The 26,877-nt window shown below is 44.3% G+C and overlaps 1 protein-coding gene across 1 annotated transcript; it reads right to left on the bottom strand.

Annotated features, from left to right (window-relative positions):
- Positions 1-1,829: 1,829 nt before the first annotated feature.
- LARS1 (leucyl-tRNA synthetase 1) lies at positions 1,830-26,680 on the bottom strand. Its single transcript, XM_084215519.1, has 32 exons — positions 26,545-26,680; positions 25,573-25,691; positions 24,065-24,152; positions 23,412-23,492; positions 22,835-22,981; positions 22,106-22,267; positions 21,330-21,442; positions 20,863-20,926; positions 20,256-20,323; positions 19,681-19,906; positions 18,509-18,596; positions 18,342-18,418; positions 17,637-17,690; positions 16,801-16,941; positions 15,905-15,982; positions 14,943-15,028; positions 14,787-14,852; positions 14,611-14,693; positions 13,867-14,005; positions 12,268-12,480; positions 11,363-11,420; positions 10,561-10,624; positions 9,777-9,960; positions 9,468-9,558; positions 8,493-8,633; positions 7,814-7,954; positions 7,619-7,729; positions 6,669-6,779; positions 4,573-4,677; positions 3,363-3,458; positions 2,847-2,979; positions 1,830-2,212 (listed from the first exon to the last, which is right to left on the bottom strand). Exons 1-32 carry the CDS (start codon positions 26,548-26,550, stop codon positions 2,007-2,009), a joined length of 3,540 nt encoding a protein of 1,179 aa, XP_084071645.1. The 5' UTR covers positions 26,551-26,680; the 3' UTR covers positions 1,830-2,006.
- Between the last annotated feature and the right edge of the window lie 197 nt (positions 26,681-26,877).

Raw genomic sequence — 26,877 nt, forward strand, 5'->3', positions numbered from 1 at the left:
GCCCAGGTGTAAAAGGCGGCAGCAGCTGCAAAAACGAGGGTGAGTCCAAGTCAGCGATGGCACCTCAGAGACAGCTGAATGCCTCGGGGGAGACGTGCTGGCTCTGTGCTCAGGACTCCTGTCATCCTTTCTAAACTGAACCAGAAAGCAGCTGGCTCTGTTGCTGAGACACGTCCACATATCCCAGCACACCCAGAAATGAACAGAATTGCACTCAGCCCATCAGCCCCCCTCTCCCTCTGAGAACTAAGAATGCAAACACTGGCTCCAAAACGCTTCAGTTGGAAACACCAGAGCAGCCTGGGACTGTGTAAAATCACACATTTATCATTCTTAGGAGGTTTATTCACTGCCCAACAGTCACTGCAGTTAATTTGTGAAACAGCTGTTTGAAGTGAAATCACAGCTCAAGACTTCTCAGGTTGTTATAAACTTCAGTATCTGTCCCATTTAAAAAGGAGCACTTCCAAATATTCATGAGATCAGTGTTTAGAACCCCAAACTGTCCATGAAGCCCGTGGGAGCTCCACAGGCTGATCCCTTGGTACATGTTCCCAACAGGAAGCACTGATGGATCCGAGACTGCCTGGGGAACAGCACACAAGGGACCCCCAGAGTCAGGCTGGGGAGGATGTAAGGGGAATGAAGGGGGAAAAGGTCTATCTACACCAAAGTTACAGCCAAAACACATCCTACAGGCAGAAGGGGTCAACAAAAGTTCCTTTATCCTTTACATCACCAAGCAGGGAGTTCCATTGTCTACTTTCTGCATCCAGCCCAGGGAATGCTCCAATGAAATGTTACAGCCAGGTCACCACCAGTGAGAAATCATAAATGACTATTTTTACATATATATCTTAGAAACAGTAGGATGAATAACATTTGCTTAGTTGGTGATGGGTAGGAGGAATAAATAAAATATGTTTAGTTTATTGTTCAGAGACACTTGTACAAATTCAGGGATGCTGAATATTTTTTCCATGAAGTGAAGTTCATTTTTTAAAAAGGTTTTTTCAATTTAAGGTACTATTTGGGAGAAAAGTCAATAAAAAAGAAGAAATTAGTTTCCTGTTTTGTATTAATCCTCAGGCTATTTATTTTGTATTTCTGTAAAAAAAAAAGCAATGGTTTAAAGATATTTTAAGTTTTCAGAAGTTTATTCATCTAAGTTTATAGCACTAATGCTTAGCTCTGTAGCCTGTAGATAATTAAATTAATTGGGGCCAAATGGATTACAGCCCCTCATGTACTGCAAGCACTGGGGGGTGCCCTGGGGAAAATGGGGCTCAGGAAAGATTTGGCACCCACTGTGTGAGACACCAGCCTGTGGGAGCTGCTGTGGCACCATTAAAACTTTTTGCATGAAAGCATGTTTATTTTCACTTTCTTATTTCAGGTTTTGCCTGCTGGGAACAGATGGGAAGGGGAGGGAGTGACCTGGGTGAGAGGGGCACCTGACTGTGGGTATGGAGTAAAAGCATCCTGAGGCAGTACCCAGGAGAGAATAAACAATGATGAGACCCTAGACATCCTATGTGTCAGAAGGACTTTGAGGCAGCACAGGTGACATCATCCCGGTCTTTGCCTTGTGTCACACCAGTTCCCATCTGCCAGGGCCACCCCTTTCAGCCACCTGGCAGCACCAGGCTCTTCAGTTAAAGCCTTTGGCTGAATTAGCCTTGGAGGGAGCTGAATGCGGCTGAGAGGCAGCACAGCTCCCTGGAGCAAGGAGAGGAATCCTAAGCACGGCATTCAAATTTGTTCCTGAAGACTCTGCCCACAAAAGGAAAGAAGGGGCTCCAGAGTAACTGTTTCTTTTCAAGAGAAGCTGAAGCACCAGAGGAAAATAATTTTATTAAATCCCTGTTTAAAAGAGCAGGGGCAACTCACACACGAACTCAGACTGGTTTGGGTGGGCTTTTTTTTTACAGAACAAATTCTCCCCTTTGTTTAATACAAATGCCTCCAAGTCCCTCCACGAACCTTCTCACTGGATACATGCCAGTTCAGTGGACCAGGTAAACAATTGTGTCCCCAATGTCCCTTGTCAGGCCGTTCTCAGTGACACAGACGTGCCTCTGGGCCAGGTCAATGTGGAAGATGGCTTGTTCCAGGATTGGAGTTTTCCCTGCTTCCTCTTTGCCAAGCACTGGAACACGGCGGGGCCCAAGCACGGGATCATCAAACCTCATCAGCTTCACTTTAGAGAGATCTGTGCAGAGAGAGCAGCACGTCAGGCCATGGCACCCACAGAGTTAATAGCCACAGCAATGCTGAACCCTTGGAACTTCCACACCTGCTCCAAGGAAATACATTCTCATGGGAATAACTGTCATGCTAAGGCTTACACCAGTACAACAGTGTCCTTCAGGGGTTACACAGTGAGTTACCAAGAGAAATGGGGATAAAGCACACAGAAACACCATTCCAAGCACTGAATTTGTTTTATCTGGCTTGGGACAGCTTTGAGTAACTGAACAGCTACTCCTCATTTTCTGAGAATGAACTGCAGAGACTGGGAGGAAGAGGAGGGTGAGAGTTGATTTCAATATAATTCCCTATCAAAAGGCAGACTAATAAGACTGCTAAGCAGACCAAGAAGCCTGGGACCCTTCAGCTAAGCCTTCCTGCAAGTGCAGCCTTCCAGCCCTGTGCCCCACAGCACACTGACACCTCCTGGGAAGACAGGGAGGGAGTCCCTGTTTCATCTCCCTCATTGCCAAACCCCCACCCAGGAGCTGGCAGTGACTCCCATCCCTGCACACACAGGGCATGTCCCCATCCTGTCACACCCTGCATGCATCCCCTCAGCAGCTGGCACAGCTGCACCCTGTACTGGAGGCTACCTTTGATGCCCCTGTCCATCTTCATCAGGCGCCTGATGATGGTCTCTCTGTTGTCCCCTTGCCTGATGTCCATTTTTGTGGAGAAGTGGCCATTGGAGGGCTGAGGGTTCACCAGAAACACGGACACACCAGGCTGTGAGAAACAACACAGACCTTAGAGGAGAACCCCTGCATGTGATCCCTCAGGAGAAACATGAAACTAAACCAAATAAACATCTGCTCTTCATGAATCTTCCAGAGGGATAAAATCCCTTTAGAACCTGCCTGGCCATGCTGGATACCAGCATTGCCCCAACTCTAAAATGCAGCCCAAATGTAACAATTGTTTAAGACATATTTAGGGAAATCCATGACATTTTTACTTTAAGAGTTAGAAATATTCATACATGAGAAACATTCATGTCTGATCAAAGTTTTTAAATGGCATATTTAAAAAAACCCAGACAAAAGTAAAGTTTCAATTTAAGTTTTTTAATTAAGTTTTCAGACTTTCAATATCTGAATTTCTGATATTACCTCAGTTCTGAATACAGAAAATGGTTTTCCAGGACAGCAGTCTTCTTTGATTTTATCTTCTGCTTCAGAAGCAAACTTCACCTCAATGTGATCCAGCTGTGAAAGAAAAAATGTTGGAGGAGGGAATAAGCAGGAGTTTAATGGCTTTAGAGGGAACAGCAGAGGTTAGAGCCCATCAAACAGCTGTTCGTGTAGGAAAGGGGAAAGCAAACCTGCACTGCCATAAAGAAACAAAAGCACAGCTGAACCCACAATACCTTGTTTGGAAGGTACCTCTGAGGGTCAGCTACTCCCTGTGTGATGTGCCCCAGACCCCAGAGTCAGTCTCTGAGGACAGTGACCCCCAGAGACCCCCCCAGCCCCTCTGGCTGTTCCCAGCAGTGTATTCCTGTTCTGAGGACACACTGCTCCCTCCCCCATGTCAGGGGCTTTGAAGATTTACAGATAGTTTAAGTTGCTGCTCACTCTCAGCTTTGCTCTGACATGGGACAAGTCCAATGAAGTCACACTTGTTTCATACTGCACAGGTTACATCCAGCTCTGCAGTCGATATAGTTTCTAATTCTTAAAAACCAATTGCTTTTGATTCTGGCTTTTGGTGCTGGAGTTGTTTGGTTTTGTTTCTTCTGGGTTTTTTAACACCACATGCCTGAGCTGTGTCCTCATTACCATGTTCCTATTAAATTCTGCTCATCATATGAAGCAGCACAACTGCTACCAGGCTGGATGCCTTTTACACAGCACGGTGTGAAAAGCCCTGTCCAGAGCCTGCTGCTGGCAGAGGGAAGCCTGCTGCAGCCAGCATGCCAGTGTAGGTGCCCAAGGTCTGACTGCTCTTGCTTTGAATGCCTTGAAGCTGCTCCTTCTCATTTCTTCAGCTGGAAACGTGAGATACAGACTGGCTGAGAGAAAAATGTATCCTCAAATTGCCAGTGGACGAATTGTCACTGTCACAGCTGCATCCAGTACTGCAGTGAAAACCAGCCCTGGTTTCTGGGACCATGTTTGCAGTGCACACCCACCCCTGTACCTCATGCCAACACTGATCCATATGCACCTCTTTGACAAATGGAGACAAAGCTGATAAAAAACTGTTCCGTGAGCAATGCACACCCAGAAGTTAATGTAAAGAGGCTTAGAGCCTTAGGGAAGGCTGCTGCTCCAGCTAACCCAATAAATGCCAAGCAGTAGGTGCCAAGTCTGTACCAACCTCCAGGGAATTTGTCAAATAGACAATGTTCTCCATGAGCACTGCACGCTCATCAAACTCCAGCTCAAGATCAAGAACACGAGAACCATTTTTCTCCAAGTTTTCCTGTGGGGGGGAGGGAAAAAGTATTAAAACCCTCTAAAGGCTGCAAGTAAAATGATGCTTCAAAATGGCAAACTATCCACATTAGTCATGAAAAGAATAGGCTTGTAAATCCAAGAGCTCTCCGCTGGCACAACATTAACATTGGAGCAATAATTTTCTTGTAACAGGGCTTCTTCTTCTACAGGGAGCTGGTGACACTGATGGGAGGAGTTAGAGCAATTAGAACACATTTTTAATATAGAATTGAAAAGGTGTTTGACATTCACAGTTATTTAAATCCCTACTTAATGTGCAGGTTGAGAATTCACAAAATCAGTCAGCATTTCAGTGGTATTTCACAGCAGGAAACTCAGGCTTATGACCCAGTTTAAAATAAAGGACGAGCCCACAACACCTGGACGTGCTCACAGCGAGTTCTCTGCAGGGAAATAACAACCACTTTGTACATGAACATAAAAGTAACCTAATTAGTCCAGAAAGCCAGCAGCAACAGTCACAAGAGACACAGTATTAAAGGCAGTATAAAAACCACACTTTTTTTTTAACTAAAACAGAACTTCCTCTTTGGAGTTTAATCTGTCCCTGCCTGGCTCTCACATGCTGAGCCAGCTGTCTCCTTTGAAGCTCTGCTTTGTCAGCCTCAGCATGGTTGTGGTTTCCTGGTTTCCTCATCAGTTTAATGTGAAAGATTCCCTTTTAACATGGAACTGCTTCCCTTTGTAAATCACAGAGGTGCTCCTACATTTCAGCCCTTCTCTGATGAGTAGGAAGCACAAGCAGAGGTGCTCCTTGTACCCTGGAATTGATGAATAATTGGTTTCAGAGAAAGACACTGCTCAGGGGAGTCTGAGCTCAGGTGTTTCCATGTCTTTGTGGGAAACAGGCTGCTGTTCTTTGGAAGCAAAAAGATGGATTTGAGGTAAGCCTCAGCTCCTTCCCCACTTGCCCCAGGATCACTCACTGCTGCCAGACTAAAGACACCAAAACACAGCAATGTTTCAGCCCTAACTCTTAGGACTGAGAGCTTGTCTGACCTTTCCCAGTTGGATCAGTGGATAACACATCCCTGCTGTTCTTAGAAACTTAGACAGGAAGCTCCAGAACTGCTCTGTGCTCTCTGCTCCTCTGAAGGCTTCTAAGCTCCCATGAAAAGGAACAATCAGAACAACCCCACAGAGACAGCAAAGAACAGCTCCACTTCACATGACAAAGCTTACAAAGAGAAGTAATTATTATGTGCATTTCAAAAATCAAGCTAAAGCTTAAGGACAAAAAGTAATTTTTTTTTTTTACACTCATTAAGATTTTTTTCCATTACTAATTCCTCTCAATTTCTACAGATCATGAAAAGTCATTAAAAGGTTTTAAATCATACACTGCAACCCCCACCCCTCATTTTTAAAAAAAATTCATTGATTATTTGCTTCTTGGCTCTCCCTAGTTGTTGTATTGAATTTTCATCTGCAATAGCAAGCACAAGAAAGTTCCTTTAAAGAAATGGAAGCCAAGATTTTCATAGGCTTGCATGACTCAGGGAAAATAATGGACTATCAACAAATTAGGTGATAAACATTAAGAATTACACACAAAATTCATCATTCCATTCAAGGCTCAGAACAGTCTTCCTCCCTTACACATACTGCAATCAATCAACTCTTGGCCTTATTCTTAGCTTCCAGTTTTTATGTCTCCAAAGCAACACTTGACTCATTTCAGCATGAAAAACTGGACAAGTCAAATAGGATACATTTCAAATACAGAGGGATCCAGGTATGTTTGAAGTACAGTACAAAACACAGCACCAAGCCTCAACCAGATCCAGGGCTCACACCTGGGCTAATTCACACAGAGACATTTTTATTATGTAGTTCTTCTAGAAATGTAGATGTTTATAAACAAACCCTTGAAGATGCCAAATAAGCAGAGGGCAAGGGGAGACACTGCATTCACAAAAGCCTTTCCTGCACCAGAACTGTCCCTCTGACACTTACCTTAACCATGGCAACAAAAGGCATCACCTTCTTCATATACTTCTTCAGCTCTGGCAAGGTGTTCAGCTCACTGGCAATTACTTTATTATCTGGCAGCTGACCTCCACTGGCCTAAAACAGGGATGAACAAGCATTAAGGAAAACAGCTATCATGAAAAACTTGCCTTTCAATATCAGGTACCTTTCCTGCTTTCCCATAAACACCAGCAAGGTTTGTCAGCATCATTGATTCCACAGATAGTTTTCTCATTCTTCTGAAACCCAAACAGCATTTAACACTAATACAGGAAAAAAGCCTATACAATGCCCAAAGGTGAATACTCCCAAGAACAAATTCCACAGGAGGAATGTTGGTTTATTTCATTGCCACAAGCTGGAATAGTCAGGACTACCAAATCTATCAGATGCAACTCTGGTGTGTTCAAGCTGAGGATGGTTCATCAGGATCCCAAAAGCCACTCTCAGCAGTTTCCCCATGTCAGAAGCATAGATCCTTCTGTTTTCTTAATATACTTCTTATGACTGACTTATGCCATTTCAGCTATTTCTTGTGACACTGCTGAGTGGTATACACTTACTCAAGGACTAGAACAAAGCTTCTAAGCCCACTTGCAGATGAAGGCAGCAGTAGTCTGTCAGTCAACCATGTTTCCTCAAAAACATACTTGTAAAGAATATTTAAAAGCTAACCACTTACAATTGGAAGAAACAACAGAGCACAGGCATGTTTTTTACTCAGATTGTCAAAACCAATGAAATGCACCTGTCAAATCAATGACAGTCCTTGGGACATTTTCATTGAGCATTAAAATTTACTGGACAGTTGTAAAAGCATAAAGAAAATTAATCTACTGAAATAAGTTGGTAACAAGGTACAGCTTATAAACTTTCTACAGACGAGCCCCCAAACAGCTGGCAAGCAGCTGGAGGGCAGAGGAGGGGACGAGCACCTGGAAGTGCTTGCGCAGGACGGACAGGGCGGTGTGCTGCCAGGGTGGGTAGCTCTTTGCCACATAGATGGTACAGTGAGAAGGCTTCTGGGAAGGCTCTTTTGTATTTTTCTGAGGAAATAAAAAAAAAAAAATCAGGAAGGAGTCCCTAGGCAATACAGAATTATCAGGGGCACACAAGCAGAGCAGCCTCACCTTTCCCTTCGCAGGGGCCATGTAGCTCTTGAGGCGCAGGCGGAGGTCGTGAGCTGCCTCCATCAGGTACTGCGAGGAGCGAATCAGCACCTCATCCACGGGCCCTGCTGCTGGCCACGAGGCCCTCATGATGGAGTCAGCCTTGGGGCAGAGCGAGACAGGAATGCACTGAGGGAACACACCTTAGCTGGGGGGCTTCCAACCATTACAGCTTGATTGGAAAAGAGAGTTTAGCCAGTTTGGACTCAGCGAGCACTTACCCATAACAACCCAAAGGAAGGGGCACACAGACAAGAAGCACTACAAGTGTGTTCAGGACTATATATACAATCACAACCACCATATCCCTATGGAATGCCACCTACAAGCAGGGGGCTTAAAAAACATCAAAACTAAGCTTTATGCAGAAATGTAAGACTATTGCATTGTTACACTAAATTTTAGATCACCCCTTCGTAAGCAGACAATGATAGTGCCTGATATTAATATTGCACATATTATCACAGCAAAAGGCCAGCTCCCTGCAGTCACTGTCCCAGGGACAATGAGCCAGTTTGACTTCTTGTGTTTTGACATATCTTTTCTACTTGTACACAGATATCTGTAAGCCTGACGTGGATGTTACTGAAATCCACAAAAGCTCAGATGTGAATCAATGACAGAACTGAAATGTCAATACCTTCCCCAGCAGGGACCAGATGTGCTCACACAGGTGGGGGCAGATGGGAGCCAGCAGCAGAGTCTGCACCTCAATGAACTGGAACACCAGCTCCCTGTGCATGCCCTCGATGGCCAGCTCCCGGTACTTGTCTTTGGCTGCCTGGAACAACAACACAGCCATCAGCCCTCTGCTGCCAGGGACAAACACCAGAGTCACACACACACACCTGCAGGCTCCAACAGGCCTTCTGAACGTGAGCAGCTTGTTATAATCCATTACTGAGTTCTAGGAACTGTATTTTCCTGAAGCACCCACATGTGATTCTGCCAGTCGGCCATTGGATTTTTGCATTTATGTGGTACTTTAAAAAACTGTTTATTGGCACATACATAAAAGACAAAAACATCCACAGCTGTGTATCAGGTGCTGTCATCCCAAATAACTTACATACAGATACTATTAAGAACTAAGAAAAAGGCAATGAATATGATCTATCATTACACATAATTTAGCCTATTTAACCTAACTCCTGAGTATCTCAAAGCAGCCACATGAAGGAGTGTGTGTAATTCATTAAATGGAGCAGCATGGCTCTGCAGACAGTCTGGAGACATGGTTTATGGAGGATATCAAAAAGCACTATGCTTCCAAACAATTTTGTTGATGCATTATTTGGATTTCTTATGAAGAGTCCTTCATCACAAAAGATATAAAGAAAGGCAACGCTCTTTTTAATAGTGCCTTTTTTAAAGCAGCTTCTTGCTCATATTAGATATCAGGACTATTTTGCAGAATTGCATTTGCTTTCCTCTGGACCTTTGTAAACTGACACAAGCAAACCTCTACAATTCCACATTTATTCCCTTGAATACTCTTGTTTCTTGACACAATTCTGATTCCAATTCAGCTGTATGATTAAGGATCAGAGACAGAAGGATTAAAAGAAATCCACTAAGTAACAAATACCAGGTGTCATTTTCTTACATCTCCTACCTGAAACTCAAAGAAGCCAGTTTTCAGAGCTTCCTTAAACATCATCTTCTCATAATTTTGGTCTGTCTTCATTATGCCTGCATTCATCTCACTAGGGAGGGAAGGGAAGTGACAATATCAATACCTCATAGTCTGCCCCACGTAATGGCAACTTGTAAAGCTGTCACCAATGCAGCCAAACCCCATAACCTATTCTGGAATGAGCTCTGTTTTATAGAAGTCATTAATTTTTAGAAAAAAATAACTACAGGACTCCTCCTTGCAAGGAAAAGCCTGGTTCAAACTGTATTATTAACCTTTGTACCACACCTGGCAAAGACTCTGTCATTGAAGGTGCTGGCTGGGCCACTCCTCAGGCTGTCTCTGTTTGCAATCATCTCCTTCACCCACTCCACCCACGTGTAGAGACGAAGAATACCAGCATCTGCCATGGCTTCCACAAAGTTGGCATCTTCAACCGTGTCCCCAGCATCAGCCAAGGCCAAACGCATGCCTGAAGAAAAGGGGATCAGCTGCCAGGGCTGGGTGCCACCAGCTGGCCAATATCCATGGAGTGCTGTGCCTCCTGCACCTGTGACAGCTCCCTTCAGCTGGAGTTAACAAATGCACAGCCAGGTCACAAACTGCCTGGCCAGCCAGAGATGCCTCAAAGGAGGCACTTCCCCTGGGAGAGGAACACTGCCCTCCTTGGGAGAGGACCAGACAGACACCAGAACCAGGAGACCAGCAGGGTCCCTGCCCAAAACACAGGAGCATGTGAGGAGCATGGCACACATGGATACAGAGGGCACAAATATGTACACACCCCATGCACACCAACAGCATGGCCTGCGCTCTGATCTCTTCAGGGAATGCAGACAGCTCAAGCAGGCTGCTCCTGGAGAGCTCAGCCCCAGGAGCAGCTCCTGGCTGAACCAGGTGTGCTAACAAATATCCCAGTCTTCCATTTGGAGCTTAGCTTTTCAACAATAACAGGTGGTAAGTGGCAGATTTATTGCCATTCAATACTCCAATAAACTCCTTTGAGAGCAAAACACTAATTTTAGTCATTTTGGCATAATTGACAATCAGATGCAGGTCAGAACACACTCACCATCTGCAGAAAACTTGTCAACAGCTTGAGTGAGGGTGAGGAAGTTGCCTGTCGATTTAGACATCTGAAAGAAAGATAAGAGTGTTTGTTTTCTCACACATCCCTTGTGTTGGTGGATAAGCAAGACAGACCCAGCAAGGGTTTGGGCAAACAATTTTCTCATGAATCACAGCAAAAAGCACTTTGGTTAATCTGAATGAGGTCTCACAGCAAAAGCAGACTGAACTCTGCATGCACTCAGCGACAAAATATAATCCCAGAAATTCCCTAAATTAAACCTAAATACTACTTTAAAAATGGCAGCTTCAGATCACCATGTATTGATTTTTCAAGAAGAACTCCACTAGGGTTTATTCTGGGTTTTTTTGATTCATATCAGACAGTCTCCAAGGCCTAATTCCTGGGTTCAGGCACTTTTAACTCAATTCAGTGTCAGAACTCGCACATATTAGCAAGGTATTGCCCCAAACTTTTTCCTCTCACTGCACCTACTCCAATGCTCTAAAAGGATAAACTTTACTTAAATAAATAAATATTCTATATTACCCTAAAACTTGACAGAAATCTTCACTGAACTTTTCACTAAATTGGTGAGACCATACAAGAGCTGACTTAAGAGAAAGTGCTACATAGAATCACAGGCAAGGGAGGTCTTTACCTCTAATGAATGAAAAACTGGAGGGGAACTAATGAAGAAATGTCACTATTTCCCCTGCTTACATCCCAAGAAGAAGTTTTCAGTCTGGCTAGCAAATGCCTATGTTGACAACACAAAAGCCTGTCACACAAAACCTCGCCGTACCTTTTCGGAATTGAGCAGCAGATGCCCGTTGGCTCTCACAGCTACTGGCCATTTTTCCCTGTTCAAAGGCAAAATACAAATCTTTTGGCCAAGTAAATACATTTTCTCTTTTTAAAAATAGGAACAAACATTTTATATTCCAGTTTGAGATGAACGCCTTGAGTGGAATCTTCAAAAAAAATACCGAAGGGTTGTCTTAAATATTTTAAGGAGTGTCTCTGAAGATGAAAAGAACTACAGTATAAAGGCTAAGGATTATCATTGCTGAAACGCAGGGCAGGGAGCAGTGCACCTGCAATTACGGTTCATTTATGTCACCCTCCTCTGTTTAGATATTTTTAATTTAAAGGCCAGTGATTGGCACTGCCCAAGAGCACACAATAGTGCTGGGTCCACATTTCTACCCATGAAGGAAGGAGATATTAAATTATCCACAATCATCTTCACTATACATCAGAAACACACTTCTCCCATATACAGTCTTATACAACCCCTAAACAAAAATTCAAGGGAATGCAAACAGTATCTTCACCATAAAAGCATCTTGCAATGGGCAAAGATTCTCAACCAGTCCTGCACAGCCCATGGGAGTATATATGTCTCTTTTAACCATCCTTGAGAGGGAATTAAGGAGACTTAATAATAATGCCAAATAAACTCCAGTGCAGGAATGCAACTTGGCACTGGGAAATCCATAGGAGGAGATAATGCAGAAAAAACAGGGGAAATAATGGTAAAAAACCTTTCTATTTCAATCACTTCTGTTACAGACAACTGTATTAAAGCTGCAATATGAAAGAATATATTTTCAACACAATTCTAAATGTTGTACAGTCCAAAGGCCATTAGCAAATGTAATAGAACTGCAAATTCTCCAGCTTTACCTGCCTCACATCCCAACTCACCTTTGCTCTGACCACATGGCCACATGATTGTAGAGGTAGTATGACAGGTGATTTGGAACAAGATCTTTGCCAGAAACTCTGAGATCCACAGGATACCAAAATTCAAACTCCTCCTTCAGCTTATCCAACTTTTCTTTTGGAATCTCAGTTTTAGGGAATGGAGCTGTCTTGAAGAAGATGTAATCCCAAACTTCTTTGCTCATTTGATGCGCCCTGCACAGAATCAGTCCCACATTGCACAGTCAGTAAAAGCTCCTCACATTCTAGCACTTGCTGTAAGGCTGCTTAAACCTGTGGCTCTATTCTCACAGCAAACACGGAGAGAGTGCCCAGGGCCTTTACCTGAGTTCAGGTGATAGCTCTGTGCTACACAGAGAAGAAAAGTATTCTGGACCACAAATATTTCCAGTACACATTAAAAAGACACCTCAGATGACGGTCTGTACTACCAGTCCAGAATAAATCCTACAGGCACAGGTTTGCTGGTTTGGTTCTGGCAGTTCTTGTTCCACGCTTTAAATTCCTGTGCTGGGACTGGGCTTGTGTTTGGTGCCAAATTCATTGTAACTGAAGGTGATTGAAAGGATGGGCCATAAATCCCCTTTTCCTTCCTCCACAGAGCAAATACCAGTAAAAAGCATTTTACAAGGCTGCTAGATGTTATCTACTTGCATAGGAGAGCAGTCTCATTGTACATGCTCAATGACATCAAATCTGTAATTCAGGGACCAGGATGCTCACTTCAAAGCTTGTTTCTAGACATGACTAGCTTGTGCATAGCTTCTCTGTAATTAGAGAGGTTTGAGCCCAAATGACAGCCTTGCCCAGTCTCAGAGGTATTTCTGTCTGTAAGAATCAGGATCTTTACTTTGGAAATGGTTTTCAGATTAGTTATAACAAAGTAAGAAATGTTTCCATTCCAATATGTAAACTAGTCCAGAAATTAGTCCATAAACCACACAGAATTAGAGCAGATGATTCAAGGCACAATCTGAAGTGTTTTTTCAACTCCAGACTGAGCTGTACTATTTCATCTCTCTGACCCCTATCACCACACTTCAAAAGCCACTGCAACCAAGAGGTCACATGCCTCCTCCCCCTTGCTCTGAAGACTTCCACAGACAAGTTGTGGATAAAAGATGGTTCTGAGCTTCCAGGAGAGTGACAGTGACAAAAACCAAGAGCTAAGTCCTACTCCCTCTGTACACTGGAGCCTACAATTTATTGTGGTGCACAGCAGTCTCAGCAAGCGGACACCTAAGCAGCCAATCACCCAACAACCTGCCAAGGCCCATTTCAAGGCAAGTCAAACAAGTATTGAAAAAGGTGATTCACTCTCCACACAGTTCTTTCAAAGGTGCTTTCCAAAGTATTTTTTCACTCTCTGCCTTCCTCTCACTGCCTGTCACACTCCTCTCTTTCTTTACTGCCCCTCTGCAAACCTGTTCTAACTCAGCTCATGGCAGGTTAAGTTTAAAAAAGACACTTTTTACACACAAAAGCAAAGACTCACCCTCCTTGGCAAATCTTTCTGCAGAGCAATTCAGGAGATAAGCACAGCTAATTAGACAAGAGATCTTAATGGTTCACTCTCCTTACCTGATGCCCAGAGGAGACTCTCCTTGGCCCCTGAGGTTCCCCCCCTGCAGCAGGTGAGCCACGGTGTAATAGGCCATGTAGATGGTGGAGTCAGAGAGAGACTCAATCAGCCACTGCTCATCCCAGGGTAAGCGGGTCCCTGCAGGGGAAGGCTGTGTCAGGCACCCAGCACCACCCCAACCCGCACCCGCACAGCAGCGGCCGATGATTTCCAGTGGAACACATAAACACACATATATACATTAGTGCTCATGCTTATCGGTTTAAAAAACATTCGGTTTAAAAATTAAACGATGTATTTGAAAACTTTACTCACGGGCAAACAGTTGCTGATTTTCAACCTATTTCCTGACATAGCTCAGCTCAAGAATATCTGCTGTGGGTTACAGTGCACATCTAACAGCTGGCCCATGTCAGGCTACACAAGATGAACACTAATCAGAATTTGAGGAGAAAACTCAAGAAGTGGTATAAGCTCCCTCTTCTGAGGCACATCAATGGCCCAGGCAGAAAGCTACTAAGATGCTGCACAGACTACCTGTAGTAGTGCAAATATTACTAGCCCCATGCACTTCCAACAAAACACACCTTCTCTGGGATGCTGGGCCAAGATACAAGTTGGACAGTGTTGCTCCCACACTTGCCCATACCACTGGGGATGTTATATAGCACTTAAGCCTTCCAAATGAAACGAGGAGTACCATCCTTACAAAGAACCAACCGAGAAAGGAATGTTTTGCCTACCTAAGCCATACGTCCTGGAGCACGCATGCTCTTGTAGCCAACCTAAGGTAGCTTCAAAATTTCTCCTAGTCTCTTCACAGAACCTGTAAGAAAGAAGCTCTTACTGCCTTCAGCTCTCTCAGACTCCACCAAGAGCAGCAAAGTCACTCTCCTTTACAGCCACATTCATAACTCACGTCTCCAGATGTTGCAAGCACTCTGACGTCTGTTTCTTCCAGCTTGCTTCACCATAATCTAAGTACCTACAGTCGGGAGAGGTTTATTGTAATAAAACAATCGAGAAGTAGTGGAAAATTGGAGAAACTTTATAACTGCAGCTTTGTTTCACTCACCACTGGTCACAAAGGGCCACAACACACTCATCAGCAGATCTCGATATAACTTGTTTCTCGGGTTCCATATAAATCATGGCTTCACCCTAAGAGTTGAAAGGGCAATGCAAGCTGAGATTTAAGGACTTAGCAAAGTATTGAAAATCCTGACAACTTACTAAAAAGCATCCCCTCCATTCTAATTTGGTTTATAGCATTTACTGTACAGCTCTCATCACTGCCCAAGCTCTCTGCCTCAGTATTCCCTCCAGTAAAATGAGGCAAGGCTTGACTCTGTACTTCTCTAAGGTACCAGCTCACAGCACTTTGTACAGAATGCATGAGGAAAAGGAGGACATAGGCACAAAATATTCCCCACTGACTAGGCCCCTTGACTGAACAGCTCCTAGGAAACTCTGGAGGACAGAGGGAGGGGGAAAGGCAAAGGAAAATGGGATGCTGAGTTTCAAATCTACTGCACACATCATTCATGCTGATGCATTATAATCTGGACATAACAGTGCCACAACAACAAGGGAATGATGACTAAATGCCTGAAGCCTCCTCTCACTCCCAATCCTCATCAGGGAGTCTCATTAGAGGGCTGCCACAGTCATTGTTTGTTTACTGCTGCTTTCTGAAACAGAAGCTGAGCAAGGGGGGCATTTGCACATCACACATCACCTTCACTGGCTTGAAAGAGACTTGACAGCCCAGGTCCTACACTTCCAGCACCCTCCCAGCTATGCTAAAGGATAAATTGGACCACCGGAACATGTCCTAGGGAGAGTGACAGAAAAGGCAGGGAACAAGAGAACTCTAATGAAGCTGCTCAGCCCAAGAACACCAGGTACCTCTCTCTGCAGTGACCCAAAGCACCCTGAGGGCTGCAGAACCACACCAGGGGTTTCTCTGGTGACTCAGCCCTGTGAAAAGGACAAAGCAGACAGCTCAGAAGCAGCTGTGTGCACAATGTCACTCACCTTATCCAACATCAGCTTCTGAATGTGTTTTTTGACATCTTGAACTTTTTGTCCTTTGAATTCATCCACCAACATCACCTGCAAAGATGGGTCACAGGAGATAATTTTTTTCAAAACTTAGCAAGACATAGGTGCCATAGGTGTTCAAATCAATATAAGGAAGTAGCAGGTGCTGCAGTCTTTGACATGTAAAAAATAAGAGTACAGGTATTTAGTTCTTTTCATTATGTGCAGTCATCTTTACCCAAAAACAGTTTGTACACATGTCAACATCCACATAGATGACAGATTTCAAAGAGTCAGAAATAAAAACTATTGCTTGCTTACAAAAGAACAGCAGAGAAATACACATGGTAAGCTACTGAGGTAAAGACAGGTAAAAAAAAGAAAAGACAAAACAAACACCAAAAAGAACCAAAATGACAAAAAAAAAATCCAAAAACAAACCAAAAAATCCTGCAAATAATAACACCTTCTCATTTCATATCAGTTTCCCTATCTACACTTGCAACAAAATGGATCAGCTCCCCAGAAGGTGATCACTTGTTCAGAAACCAGGTTACAATGCACAGAGATCACAGGAATGTGTGAGTGGAAACTTTCTCCAATTCTACATCACTCCTTCAACTGCAGAACCTCACTGCAGGAAGAGTCTAGATGAAAAGTCCTTTGGGACTTTTTTGGGAAAAAAGGACACTGTCCCTCATTCTTGAAATTTATGTTTTTTAATTCTTTACCTGCCTATTTTTTTCTCCTAGCCCCATGCACTTCCAACAAAACACACCTTCTCTGGTATGCTGGGCCAAGATACAAGTTGGACAGCGTTGCTCCCACACTTCCCCATACCACTGGGGATGTTACCAAGAAACCACTTACCAAAATCTTGTATTACTTACTCCCTCATAGAATCCTTTCAGGTAGACTCTCTCCTTGGCCTCTGCAAGCTTGTCTCTGTCATTCTGGCTCTGGATTTTGAGCTCATCGCAAAGAAATGGAGCACAAAGGCTGCCATAGCCGGGGATTTCAATGACGGGCACCTGAGAATTAACACACGGCTGTCAAACCCCTACTGCACCCCAGTACTCACTCCATACAGTCACAGCATCCAACACAAGTTACACAGGGCTTACAACAAATTGCTGCAATTGCACTCATGGCCCAGAAGTTCTGGCAGCCCTCAGGGGGACTCCTGAGCTGCCCAGGTGTGTCCCATGACATGACACCACGCGGAGCGGAGCTGTGCCAAGACTGGAGCTGGCCTGTGGAACCAAGGGTGCTGCAGAATTCTGGGATGGCTTTCCCTGTAACCTGCATTTTCTAGTGAAATCTGCTTCTGCCTCAAGGCTGTGCTAACTTCTAAAGTCTGTGCTAAAGTCTGTTCAGCTTTTTGCATTGAACAGACACCCTCCTAATCTGGCCACGAAGGCATGAATTTTTCACCAGCCAACAGGTTATCAGGATAACGATGCATGCCATTTTCCAAAACAATAACTCCTATAAAAATTGAAACTTTCCTTTCTCTCTGAAGTATAGCATAAAACAACAAATCTTGGTTGCAACCCTTAACAGACTAAATGTTTTCGTACTTTCCTGTAGTTGCAACTTTACGTTTTTCAGCTGAGAAGGACTTTAAACAGAAACTTTGGAAGAGGTGGCACAGCTCCTGGTTCGTTTCTCATCAGTGAGCATAACATTCTGTGTGCTGTAGATGGACACGTCTGGGTGCACTCACCGGCTCAAATGGCAGGACCATTTCATCTCTGATGCCATACTTCACCCTCAAAGCCTTGAAAGTTGGAAGAAAAAAAGCAATAGATAGAAGTCTTCTAGATGTAAAGGTTTTATCCATTCATAGTGGGTTTTTTTTACATAATGTTTTATTACAAATCAGACAAAGCCACTTCCCTGCCTTCTCACCATTTCTGACACCTGAGCTCAATTCCCCATCTCATTTCCAGCTGATTCTTTGCCATAATTGTCTACTTTTTTTAAATGGGTAAAAATTGATATTGCTCTACCCTGAAATGAGTGGGCAAAAATTCAGTAGCCAGGGATAGCTGTTCAGATGCTGAGGAACTCCTGCAGTTAGTAACAACCACTTTCAGTCTCATTTCAAATTCATAGAGAATCTTAATCTCATTTTTGGAAGTCATTTCCACAACAGGAATTCATTTCTGTTTCACTGGCGTTCTTCTCTACCTTAACATGCAGCACAAGTTACATGATTCTCAACCAAAACTCAGACCTGAAGTCTGAAAAAAACCCCATCTGTCCTAGCCCAGTTGATTTAAACTTCATTTATTTTTAACTGCTTTGATTTCAAGTAAGAGATGGCAAAATGCCAATTAAAGCAAGTTTCATTTTACTCACTGGCTATTCACTTTTGACCCTTTTCACTAAGGAAAGGAAACAGAAACAATTAAGTTAACAGACTGACCGGCTTCTTTTTCAAGTCTCTCAGGGCTGCAAAGTCATCTGGAGAGTCAGAGGGAACACTTGTCACCACTCCAGTTCCTTGGCAAAGGAAAAGATAAGCAGATGAAAGGATTGGTCCCCACACACTGAATGCCAGTGCCCATCCAAAAGGCTCTGCAGCAGAATTACCTTTATCCTCCTTGATGGTGAGCATGGGCAGGGCATATATGACCTTGTAGGTGGTGAGGGGTGCTGAAAGTGCAGCACCAAGAATCTCCTGGGCAGGACAAAGGAACAGCATTACAGTAAATCAGGGGCTTTCAGCCTAGTAGAGTAAGCTCTCCTGGCTGATACTCTTCAAATTTTCTGTAAATTTTCCTGACACATGACAAATAAATTAAATACATTTTATATACAGATGGACAAGGAGGAAGTACATATGAAGACATGTGGTATTATTTGAGACAGGATATAGGTTATATATTGGTAAAAAAGTCAAATACCAAATACTAAGAAATTTAAACTAGAAGTATGTAGAATTGGGAAAGCATAGGAAGCAGAAGGACAGTTTGCTTCCAAGTATCTGAAACACAACAGCACCGAGGCAGAAGTGGCTTAGGAAGCCAGTGTCAAAAGTGACATTAAACAAAGAAAGCATATTGTCAGATATTCACACACTGACAGGAGGCAGTCAAGATGTAGCAGCTGTCTTCTACCTCACCAATTTGCTTGAATTTACATCATATCAACTAAAAAAGGGAAAAAACACATATTTTCTACTTCATTCTTCAAAGCAAGATCAAAAATGATGGTGACAAGTTGTAGTGAATGGAGGTCAAGGGATGCAAACAGCTGAAGGTGCTTTGTATCAGGATGAATAAACACCACTGATGACACTTGCACAAAGCACACAAGTTAAGGACAGCAAACCCCAAAACCACTGACATTCACTACTCAGCTAAGAAAGCTTCATTCACACAGATGTACTGGAAATGCCACTACCAACAAAAGCCTTTTCCACATAACCCTTTCTAGCTATTGCTTTTCCCCCTCCCTTTCCATTTAATCTTCCCAGCAAGCAAAAAGCATTACTTAACACTATCCTTTCACCACATCATGCTGAGGGAATAGGAATGCACCTGCCCCCCAGCTAAGTGCACCAAATTATTCTCCCAGCAGCAGCTCTGGCTTGTCTGCCAAGTAGGCTGCCTGCTGCTTGCATTGTTTGTCACTAAAGATTTCAGTCACCCCAAAACTTCTGTAATCCCTCCTTTATTTTCTTTCCAATTAGAATTCCACCATCACCTTTGTAAGCCCCAGAGGAGCAGCTGAGCCTGGCCTGCAGGCCGCAGGGCACTCACCTCTCCCATCAGCTCCTTGACCACGGGCAGGACGCCGCTGTCCCTGGTGAAGCCCTGGTAGGACATGTTGCGGGCGGCGCGCTGTGTGCAGATGAAGATGTCCCCGCTGCCCGTCTCAAAGCCGATGTACTTCATGTCCGGGCGCAGCCAGCAGTTGGTCTGCCCGAACATGGTCTCTGGCCTGAGCGTGGCAGCCACCAGGAAGATGTTTTTCCCTCTCAAGCCACTGGGGGGAAAAAGTACTGAATAAGTTACAAAAATAAACCATCGTGGCTCATACAGAACAGGCTTTTAAACTAACATCAACTGCCAAGCAACGTTTCCTGAGACAGAAGTGGGTCATTAGTTCATTGTGGGTTTTCCATTTTCTTTCCTTTTTTTTTTTTTTAAATTCCACCTTGAGGTCCTCGCAGACACAGCAAATAGAGCAAGTCAAAATTCTGACCAGGTCTTTGAAGTGATGGAAATAACCAGGTGAAATTAAATTCTGTACTAGGCAAAACAGACTGTTTAATTCAATGGTCAGTTCTGGTCAGCAGATAGAGCCCATCTGCCACTAAAAAGTCAAGACTTACCTCAATTTTGCAGGGTAAGGCTCCAACACCTTCATTTTTATCAGCGTGTATTCTTGAGGCCCAACACCCTACAATTCCCACAAACAATGCAACAATCAATAAATGAAGTCACTTGAGCAGGAAAGAAAACAAATCCTATTCAGTAGGAGCCTAATCCAAACACTATTTAAGGTACTGTTGCTTTCCTCAGAGTAAATCCTATTTCCATTCATATGGAAAGGCTGTTCACTAAAAATGCAGACTGCAGGGAGGTTATGCTAGAGGTGCTCCTACAGCCAAAAACTTACTAGTCACAGACACTGTCTCAGCAACATCTGAGTTAACAACAGCTTGTTTATTTAGCTTAAACAGATAACAACACAATGGAGCAATGCTGCAGGCACAGATTGCCAAACGATCACACCAACCAGCTACAATGGAACATACTGTCCATAGTTCCAGACAAATCTACTCAAGAGAAGAGTTCATTCAATTTTCACATGCACTGACAGCTGAGAGCCAGTGACTCTGCACATTCAAACTATGTTTTGCTCTAAGATATAACTTACTTTCCATTTAGTACTTAAGATCCCAAGCAATGCATGAAAATGTCAAGTTAAAATATTACCTCTCCTGTTTGCCTGTCATGATCCATGCAAGGCTGTCCATCTTTAGGAGAATAAATTGTATATCTAGAAAAAGATTTTCATTTATCAGTGAGTAAAACAGTGTATAGAGCAAGAAGAAAAAAAAAAAAATCTCTCTGAGAAAAAAAGACCTCTCAATGGCATTTTCAAATTTTGTGTGGATCTGTTTCCTTCAGTGCCAATGTTCAGTTTTCACAAGAGCTATCAGAATTGACCCTTTTTTGCTTAGAGTTGATACCCACGGGAAAACTAAACCTGGAAGACAAATCTCACATGCTTTGCTGGCACAACAACTACACTTCACTGCATCAGGCAGAGCAACAGCAAGGAATGATTCTGGTTGCATGTGAGTTAAAAGCACACTCTAGAGACATGTCACAGGGCTCTGTCTCTGGTACAGCTGAGCTTATCCCCAGTCCCAAAAACTCAGAGCTGAGCGGCAGCTTACCGTTTGCCAAACTTTATCTTGTTTCTTTCCTTTAGTGTAAGGAATTGCCATCGCACAAAGGAATCGTAGTAGGGATTGACATTTGTTGTAATGAAGGAACGCCTCCAGTCCACCTGAAAATGGGCAAGAGGCTCCAGTGAGTAAGCACAGTCAAGAAATCAAAGCAACCCCATAATACCATAACTATTACCTTAAAAATGAAAAGAGCTTTCTCTCCAAAGAGACAATGCAAGTACATATCCTGCAAAGGGTGTAAGCTTTATACACATCTGTGCCTGCTCTCTGAGCAGAGATGTCAAAGACTTGAGGTCCCTCCCCTGACTGAGAAATTTAGAAGTGTTGTAGTAGTTTTAACCAACCATTCGAGCTGCATTTTAGCACTGCCTTGTTTCATCATCTTTATTTCTCTCCATTTTCAAAAATCTGTTGTCAGCAGGATAAGTACTTTCAGGAAGAAGAATGATGTGATGTCAAATAGAACTATTGTCAATACTGACTACAGACAAGTTATCTCACATGGGAGCCATAGGTCATAATGTCTTTACTAGACTCATCTCCAGTTGTGACCACTGTACAGGGTACAAGCTCTATATAAGAAAGCACTTATCACCCAAGACCATTAAATGCTAAATGACTAATTCCATAAATATCAGAAACATTCCTGGAATTATTCTGGCATTACTCAGAAAATCTCAAGGAGAAGCAGCACATTCACCAACACTAACAATACAGGTATGGCTGCCTGCATAACTGAGGTTGGGATCACCCAGGGTCACCTTCAATCCCATGCTCTTCAGATCCTGGACAGCAAGGGGAGGGAAATAATCCAGCCAGTGCTCAGCTTCAGAAAAACTGACCACTTCTTCATCAGATAGACCCAAAGACTTCATGATCTCCCACTGGTATTTGGAAGAGCCAGTCTTGGCAGCAGCCTTGCTCTGAAAGAACAATTGGGATTAGGAAGACGCCCACAGTCTTGTCACAAGAGCATTTACCTCTGTTAATGTCATGGTTTCTGATTCCAGATGCACAAGTTAATACTCCTAAATATTCTCACATCCTCCCTCTGACAGTGAGGGTAATTGATCAGAGTTTCCATTCTACACCCTGTATCCACTGAGTTTCCATTCTAGCATACCTCTGAGAAAGCAGGGTTATTTCCTACAACCTGCTTAAGAATGTTCCATGAATGGATTAAAAAAAAAAAAAAAGAGAAAAAACTGAGAGTATTACTCTGGATCTGACCTGTTCTTTCTCAGAAAACTATTAGGCAGTGCATTAGCTTACCAATAAGAGTTCATGCATTAACATGGTCTCTCTGGAACCATGCAACTAATGCATTTTTTTCAAGTCTACCCTAAAGGTAACTCAGCTACCTTGGAAAAAACAAAAAAAATGTTTGTATCAAGGTTTCTGTGAGCCCAAAGGAGGAAAAGCCTACAATGTACACACCAAAGTTTTGATAGCACAGCTCTCAGTCCATGAAGGCTTGGTTTAAACTTTACCTTTTTGCCTTTTGCTTTGTCTTTGATGATAATCTCTTCCTCTTTTTTACCAGAATTTTCTTCCTCTTCCTCCTCCTCCTCCTCATCAGGAAATTCTGGTGGGCAACCATACAACTCCATTTCTCTTTTCAGCTTATCTGCACAAGCCTGAACAGAGTTATTGGGAGTGTGTCAGCCAGGGCATCAGCTGCACCCACAGCCAAGGAGTGGGTTTTACTGATAACATTTTGCATTCCACACATCAAACTTTTTTTGGACCTTGCATTAAGATCTAGGAGATCCTGCCACTTCCAGAACACCTTCCAGGGCAGGAAGAGGTTTACTGCAAGGATTTTCTTGCAAAGGAAAAAATACAACAGGTAAAATTCAGTTTTCCAGCACTGTGTCCTTTAAAGTGATGTTATAGCTCAAGCACAACACAGGTTTGTTACAAATTCAGGTTCCAAATCACACTGCCTTGGTGAGTTTTTAAATAAACTAAGGTGATGCTGGGGATGGACAGCAAGCAAGGCTCCGAGCAGCCTTAGGGATAAAAACCCCATCAGAAACAACCCCCCAGCAAGTGCCAAACTCTCACCTTGATGGGCATCCCCGTGCAGTGCAGCCCAAAGGGAAACAGGCAGCTCCTCCCCTTCAGCCTCTGGTACCCGACCGCGAACTGCAGCAGGGAAAATGGAACAGCTGAGACGGGAACGGCCGGGCTGGGCCAGCACCTGCTCAAACACAGCTGTGACTCCTTCTGCAACACAGCCACTGCCAGGTGACAGAGCTGGGGACAGCCCTGGCAGGAAGGGGAAGCCGAGTTTGTGTCCAGGCCTGCCCCTGTGGCTGCACAGGCATGGGCATGCCAGGCTTCCAGGCTGGCCGCACCAGAGAGCTACAGGTGCAGAGAGGGCTGCTGTGGAATCCTACCCCAGCACCCAAAGCCTGCTCCCACACAGGTCACAGAGCACAGCAACCACCAACAAAAGGGACAGGTCTCTCGTGAAGTTTGAGCTGTTTAGCAGCATCTCCTAAAAATCTCATTTCAAAGAACAAACAGGGAAAACACCTGCAGCCCCATCTCATCAAATTAAAAATTACATTAATGGGGAAAAAGGAAAGTTTAATAAGTAATTACTAAAGCTATAAAGGAGTTGACATGGCATCCTATTAGTTCAAAACTGAACTACAAAATCAGTATTTGTTCTCGAATAGTATTTAAAGGTATCAGCAAAGTAGAATTTTTACCTCACATTTAGATAAGGAAAACGTGTGTCCGAGGTGCAGGCGGCCATTCATGTAAGGAAAAGGAAAGGTAACAAAGTACTTCCCTTTGCTGAGAAGAAAATCAAAGAATTAAAACAGATAATTAGCTTGTAAATGACCATCAGACCATACACAGCAAAACAGGTAACTGGGATGTTCAGCTATTATCAGCCCACAGTGATGTTAAAATATTTTCCTTGCCAGTAACATGAGTGTTTGATTTTAAAGAGCTGATACACTAACAGGCTTTATCATCCTAAAAAATAAACACAAAAGAAAAAACCCACAGAGGACTGACATCACACAGAAACATTGAAACAGATACAGCATGCTCCCAAAGGTAACAAATTCTAATTCTGCTTCTGAAAACGAATTACAGCAAAGGCTTAAAGTAATTTATTTAATCTCCCACTGTGTGAGTTCAGATTTTAAGAGCACACTGCAAGCAACCACTCCTTTCAGAGAGATATATTGTTGCACGGTGTTTCAAAGATGTATTACTTTGTTGGAACCTGAGCTCTCAAGGCAGCTAAGAAAATATTTACATTCAGGACGCTGAATTTCTACCTCTGCCTTTGTACTCCATGCCTTCTCTCCCCCCTTCACACATTCCCTCAAGCCATTAACATGAAGGAATAAAGGCCAAGTCATTTGTTTGCCTGCAAAATCTACAAGTTAAGAACCTGACACCTGTTACACCACTTCAGTTATCTTGGTTTAGTCTGACTTTCCCACACACCAAGTATTCCCCTCTTAGTGCCAAGGTCACTGCTTTTCCAGCCAGAGACCTTCCACAGGATTAATGCTGCTCCCCCAGACAGCCCACCACACCTGTGAAGAGCATGGATCCCACCAATTCCAAAGGAACTCTGCTTCCAAGCACGCTCCACATTCCCAGAGGATAAAGTTTCTCAGGGTTTACTCTGGGGCAGAAACGAAAGCAGGAGTCCTATGGTCTTCCCCAGAGTGCAGAGCACTCTGTGCCTGTGCAAGGCTTTTCCTCCCCACACCTCTCTCCATGCCGCGGGGCTGGGGCTGCAGCCAGTGGTGACCAAGGTGGCTCACCCAGGACCCTGCCTTCCTCCAGCTCCACACAAGGACAAGAGGGTTCTGCGCAGCACTGCTGTGCTCTGTGAGGCAGAGCAGGACACACCTTCCCTCAAAGTGAAACCTCCCCAGGGTGAGGGCTCAGGCATCCACTGCGGAGCCTCCTCCATGTCACAGGGTACAAGTCACCAAAGAGAACTGGTTTTCAGCCCACAGAGGGCACTGACACTGCCAGGGAATGAAAAAGCTTCACTCATCCTGCTGGAACTCAGCCACACACGTATCCAGCTTTATGTCATCAGCTACGGAAATGTCCTCAACGTGTGAGCAAGTCCCTCCAGCTGAGCCATGAATACTGCTCATTACAAAGGGGCCACTTTTCCCCCCAGCAGATTTTGAATGAAAAGACATTTCAAGCAGTGAAAAACCGAGTACAACCATACCTCCTCTGGTCCTTCCTGTCTGCAGCATTGATCTCAAACACTCGATCACGCTCCCACTTCTGCTGGACCTCTCTTTCAATCTTCTTCAGGAAATCCACTTTCGCTGTTCCTTTACGCTCCTGTTCAGCGGAGAAAGGAAGAGAAGTCTGGCTGAACAGGGTAAGAACTAACAGGACTGTAACCCATCACAGACCACCCCTGCTCTCCTGGGGCAAGCACTGCCCCAGGGCCCTGCAGCAGATCCAGCCCTCTGAAACCAGAGCCAACATCTGCAGGGAAAGCACCAACAACCACTTCCCACAGCAAAGGACTCTACAGTAGCCAGGACACACACACACACACACACAGGCCATCTTGCCAGTAAAGAACAAACTCAGGGATGTCTGAACTGGGGAGGTAGAAGAGGATATAAATCATAAGTGAAAGCTCCCATAAAATTCTGATTTTATTGCAGACTCTCCATAAGGCCATGTGATGCATCCCCCTCTTGACGTACATAAAGTGGGCACAGCACGCCCTATGCCAGGAAGAGGGCAGGTAACAACTCTAACTGTAGTTCACGAAGCTCGTCAGGTAAAGCATTCCAAGATATTTTAATTAAATCAGTGTTCAGTAGCCCTTCTTCTCATTCTTTTACCACATAACATATGGCAAATATTAAAGGGTCTTATTCTTTCACCATATAATACACAGGAATCGTTAAAGGACACACGCATTACAGAGACACGAATTCTGTACTCATAAAGGTTGAGGATTTAGTTTTTGCCCATCAAAACCAAGACACCCCTAAGACCATTACACCAAGGGGCCCCAGCCGCCGGCCAAAGACCTCGCGCACGCCGCTACGGGACCCTCTTTCCGGAGACCACGGCGCCGAAGAGTGACCCTGAGGAGAGGGTGAGGAGCCGCAGGGAGCGCCCCGAGCCCCCGCCATGCCCCGAAGCCGGAGCCCCGCGCGGCTCCCGAACTCACCGCCATATTGCCGCGCCTGACGGGGCCCGCACGGGCCGCGCCAACAGCGGCAGCGCGCGGGGGAGCCTAGGCCGTACTAAGGCAGCGGGAGGGGGGTACACCCGGCCCTTTTTAGCTTGCAGGGAGGGACGAGAAGGAGAGCGGCAGGAAGAGCGAGTGGAGCGGTCGCTGCGGGCACTCGTTCCGGCTGGGGAGGGGGAATGAGCCCGGTGCGCCGGGCCGAGGGCTGCGCCCGCCGCCACGCTGTCCCTTTAAGAGCGCCCCCCCCAAAAGATGTCGCCGCGGGTTCATGTGCTCGCTCCACCGAACTTGCTGGTTCTCCCTGACCCTCGG

Source organism: Fringilla coelebs (genome assembly GCF_963513975.1).
Source record: "Fringilla coelebs genome assembly, chromosome: 15".
NCBI classification, from domain to species: domain Eukaryota; kingdom Metazoa; phylum Chordata; class Aves; order Passeriformes; family Fringillidae; genus Fringilla; species Fringilla coelebs.

Excerpts from the sequence above, each read along its gene's own strand:
- LARS1 (XM_084215519.1), bottom strand. Across the intron at positions 19,907-20,255 it reads CCTTACCCTGCAAAATTGAG|TGGCTTGAGAGGGAAAAACA; the intron begins GTAAGTCTTGAC and ends TTTTCCCCCCAG. Across the intron at positions 14,006-14,610 it reads CTCCAGGACGTATGGCTTAG|GGACCCGCTTACCCTGGGAT; the intron begins GTAGGCAAAACA and ends CTTCCCCTGCAG.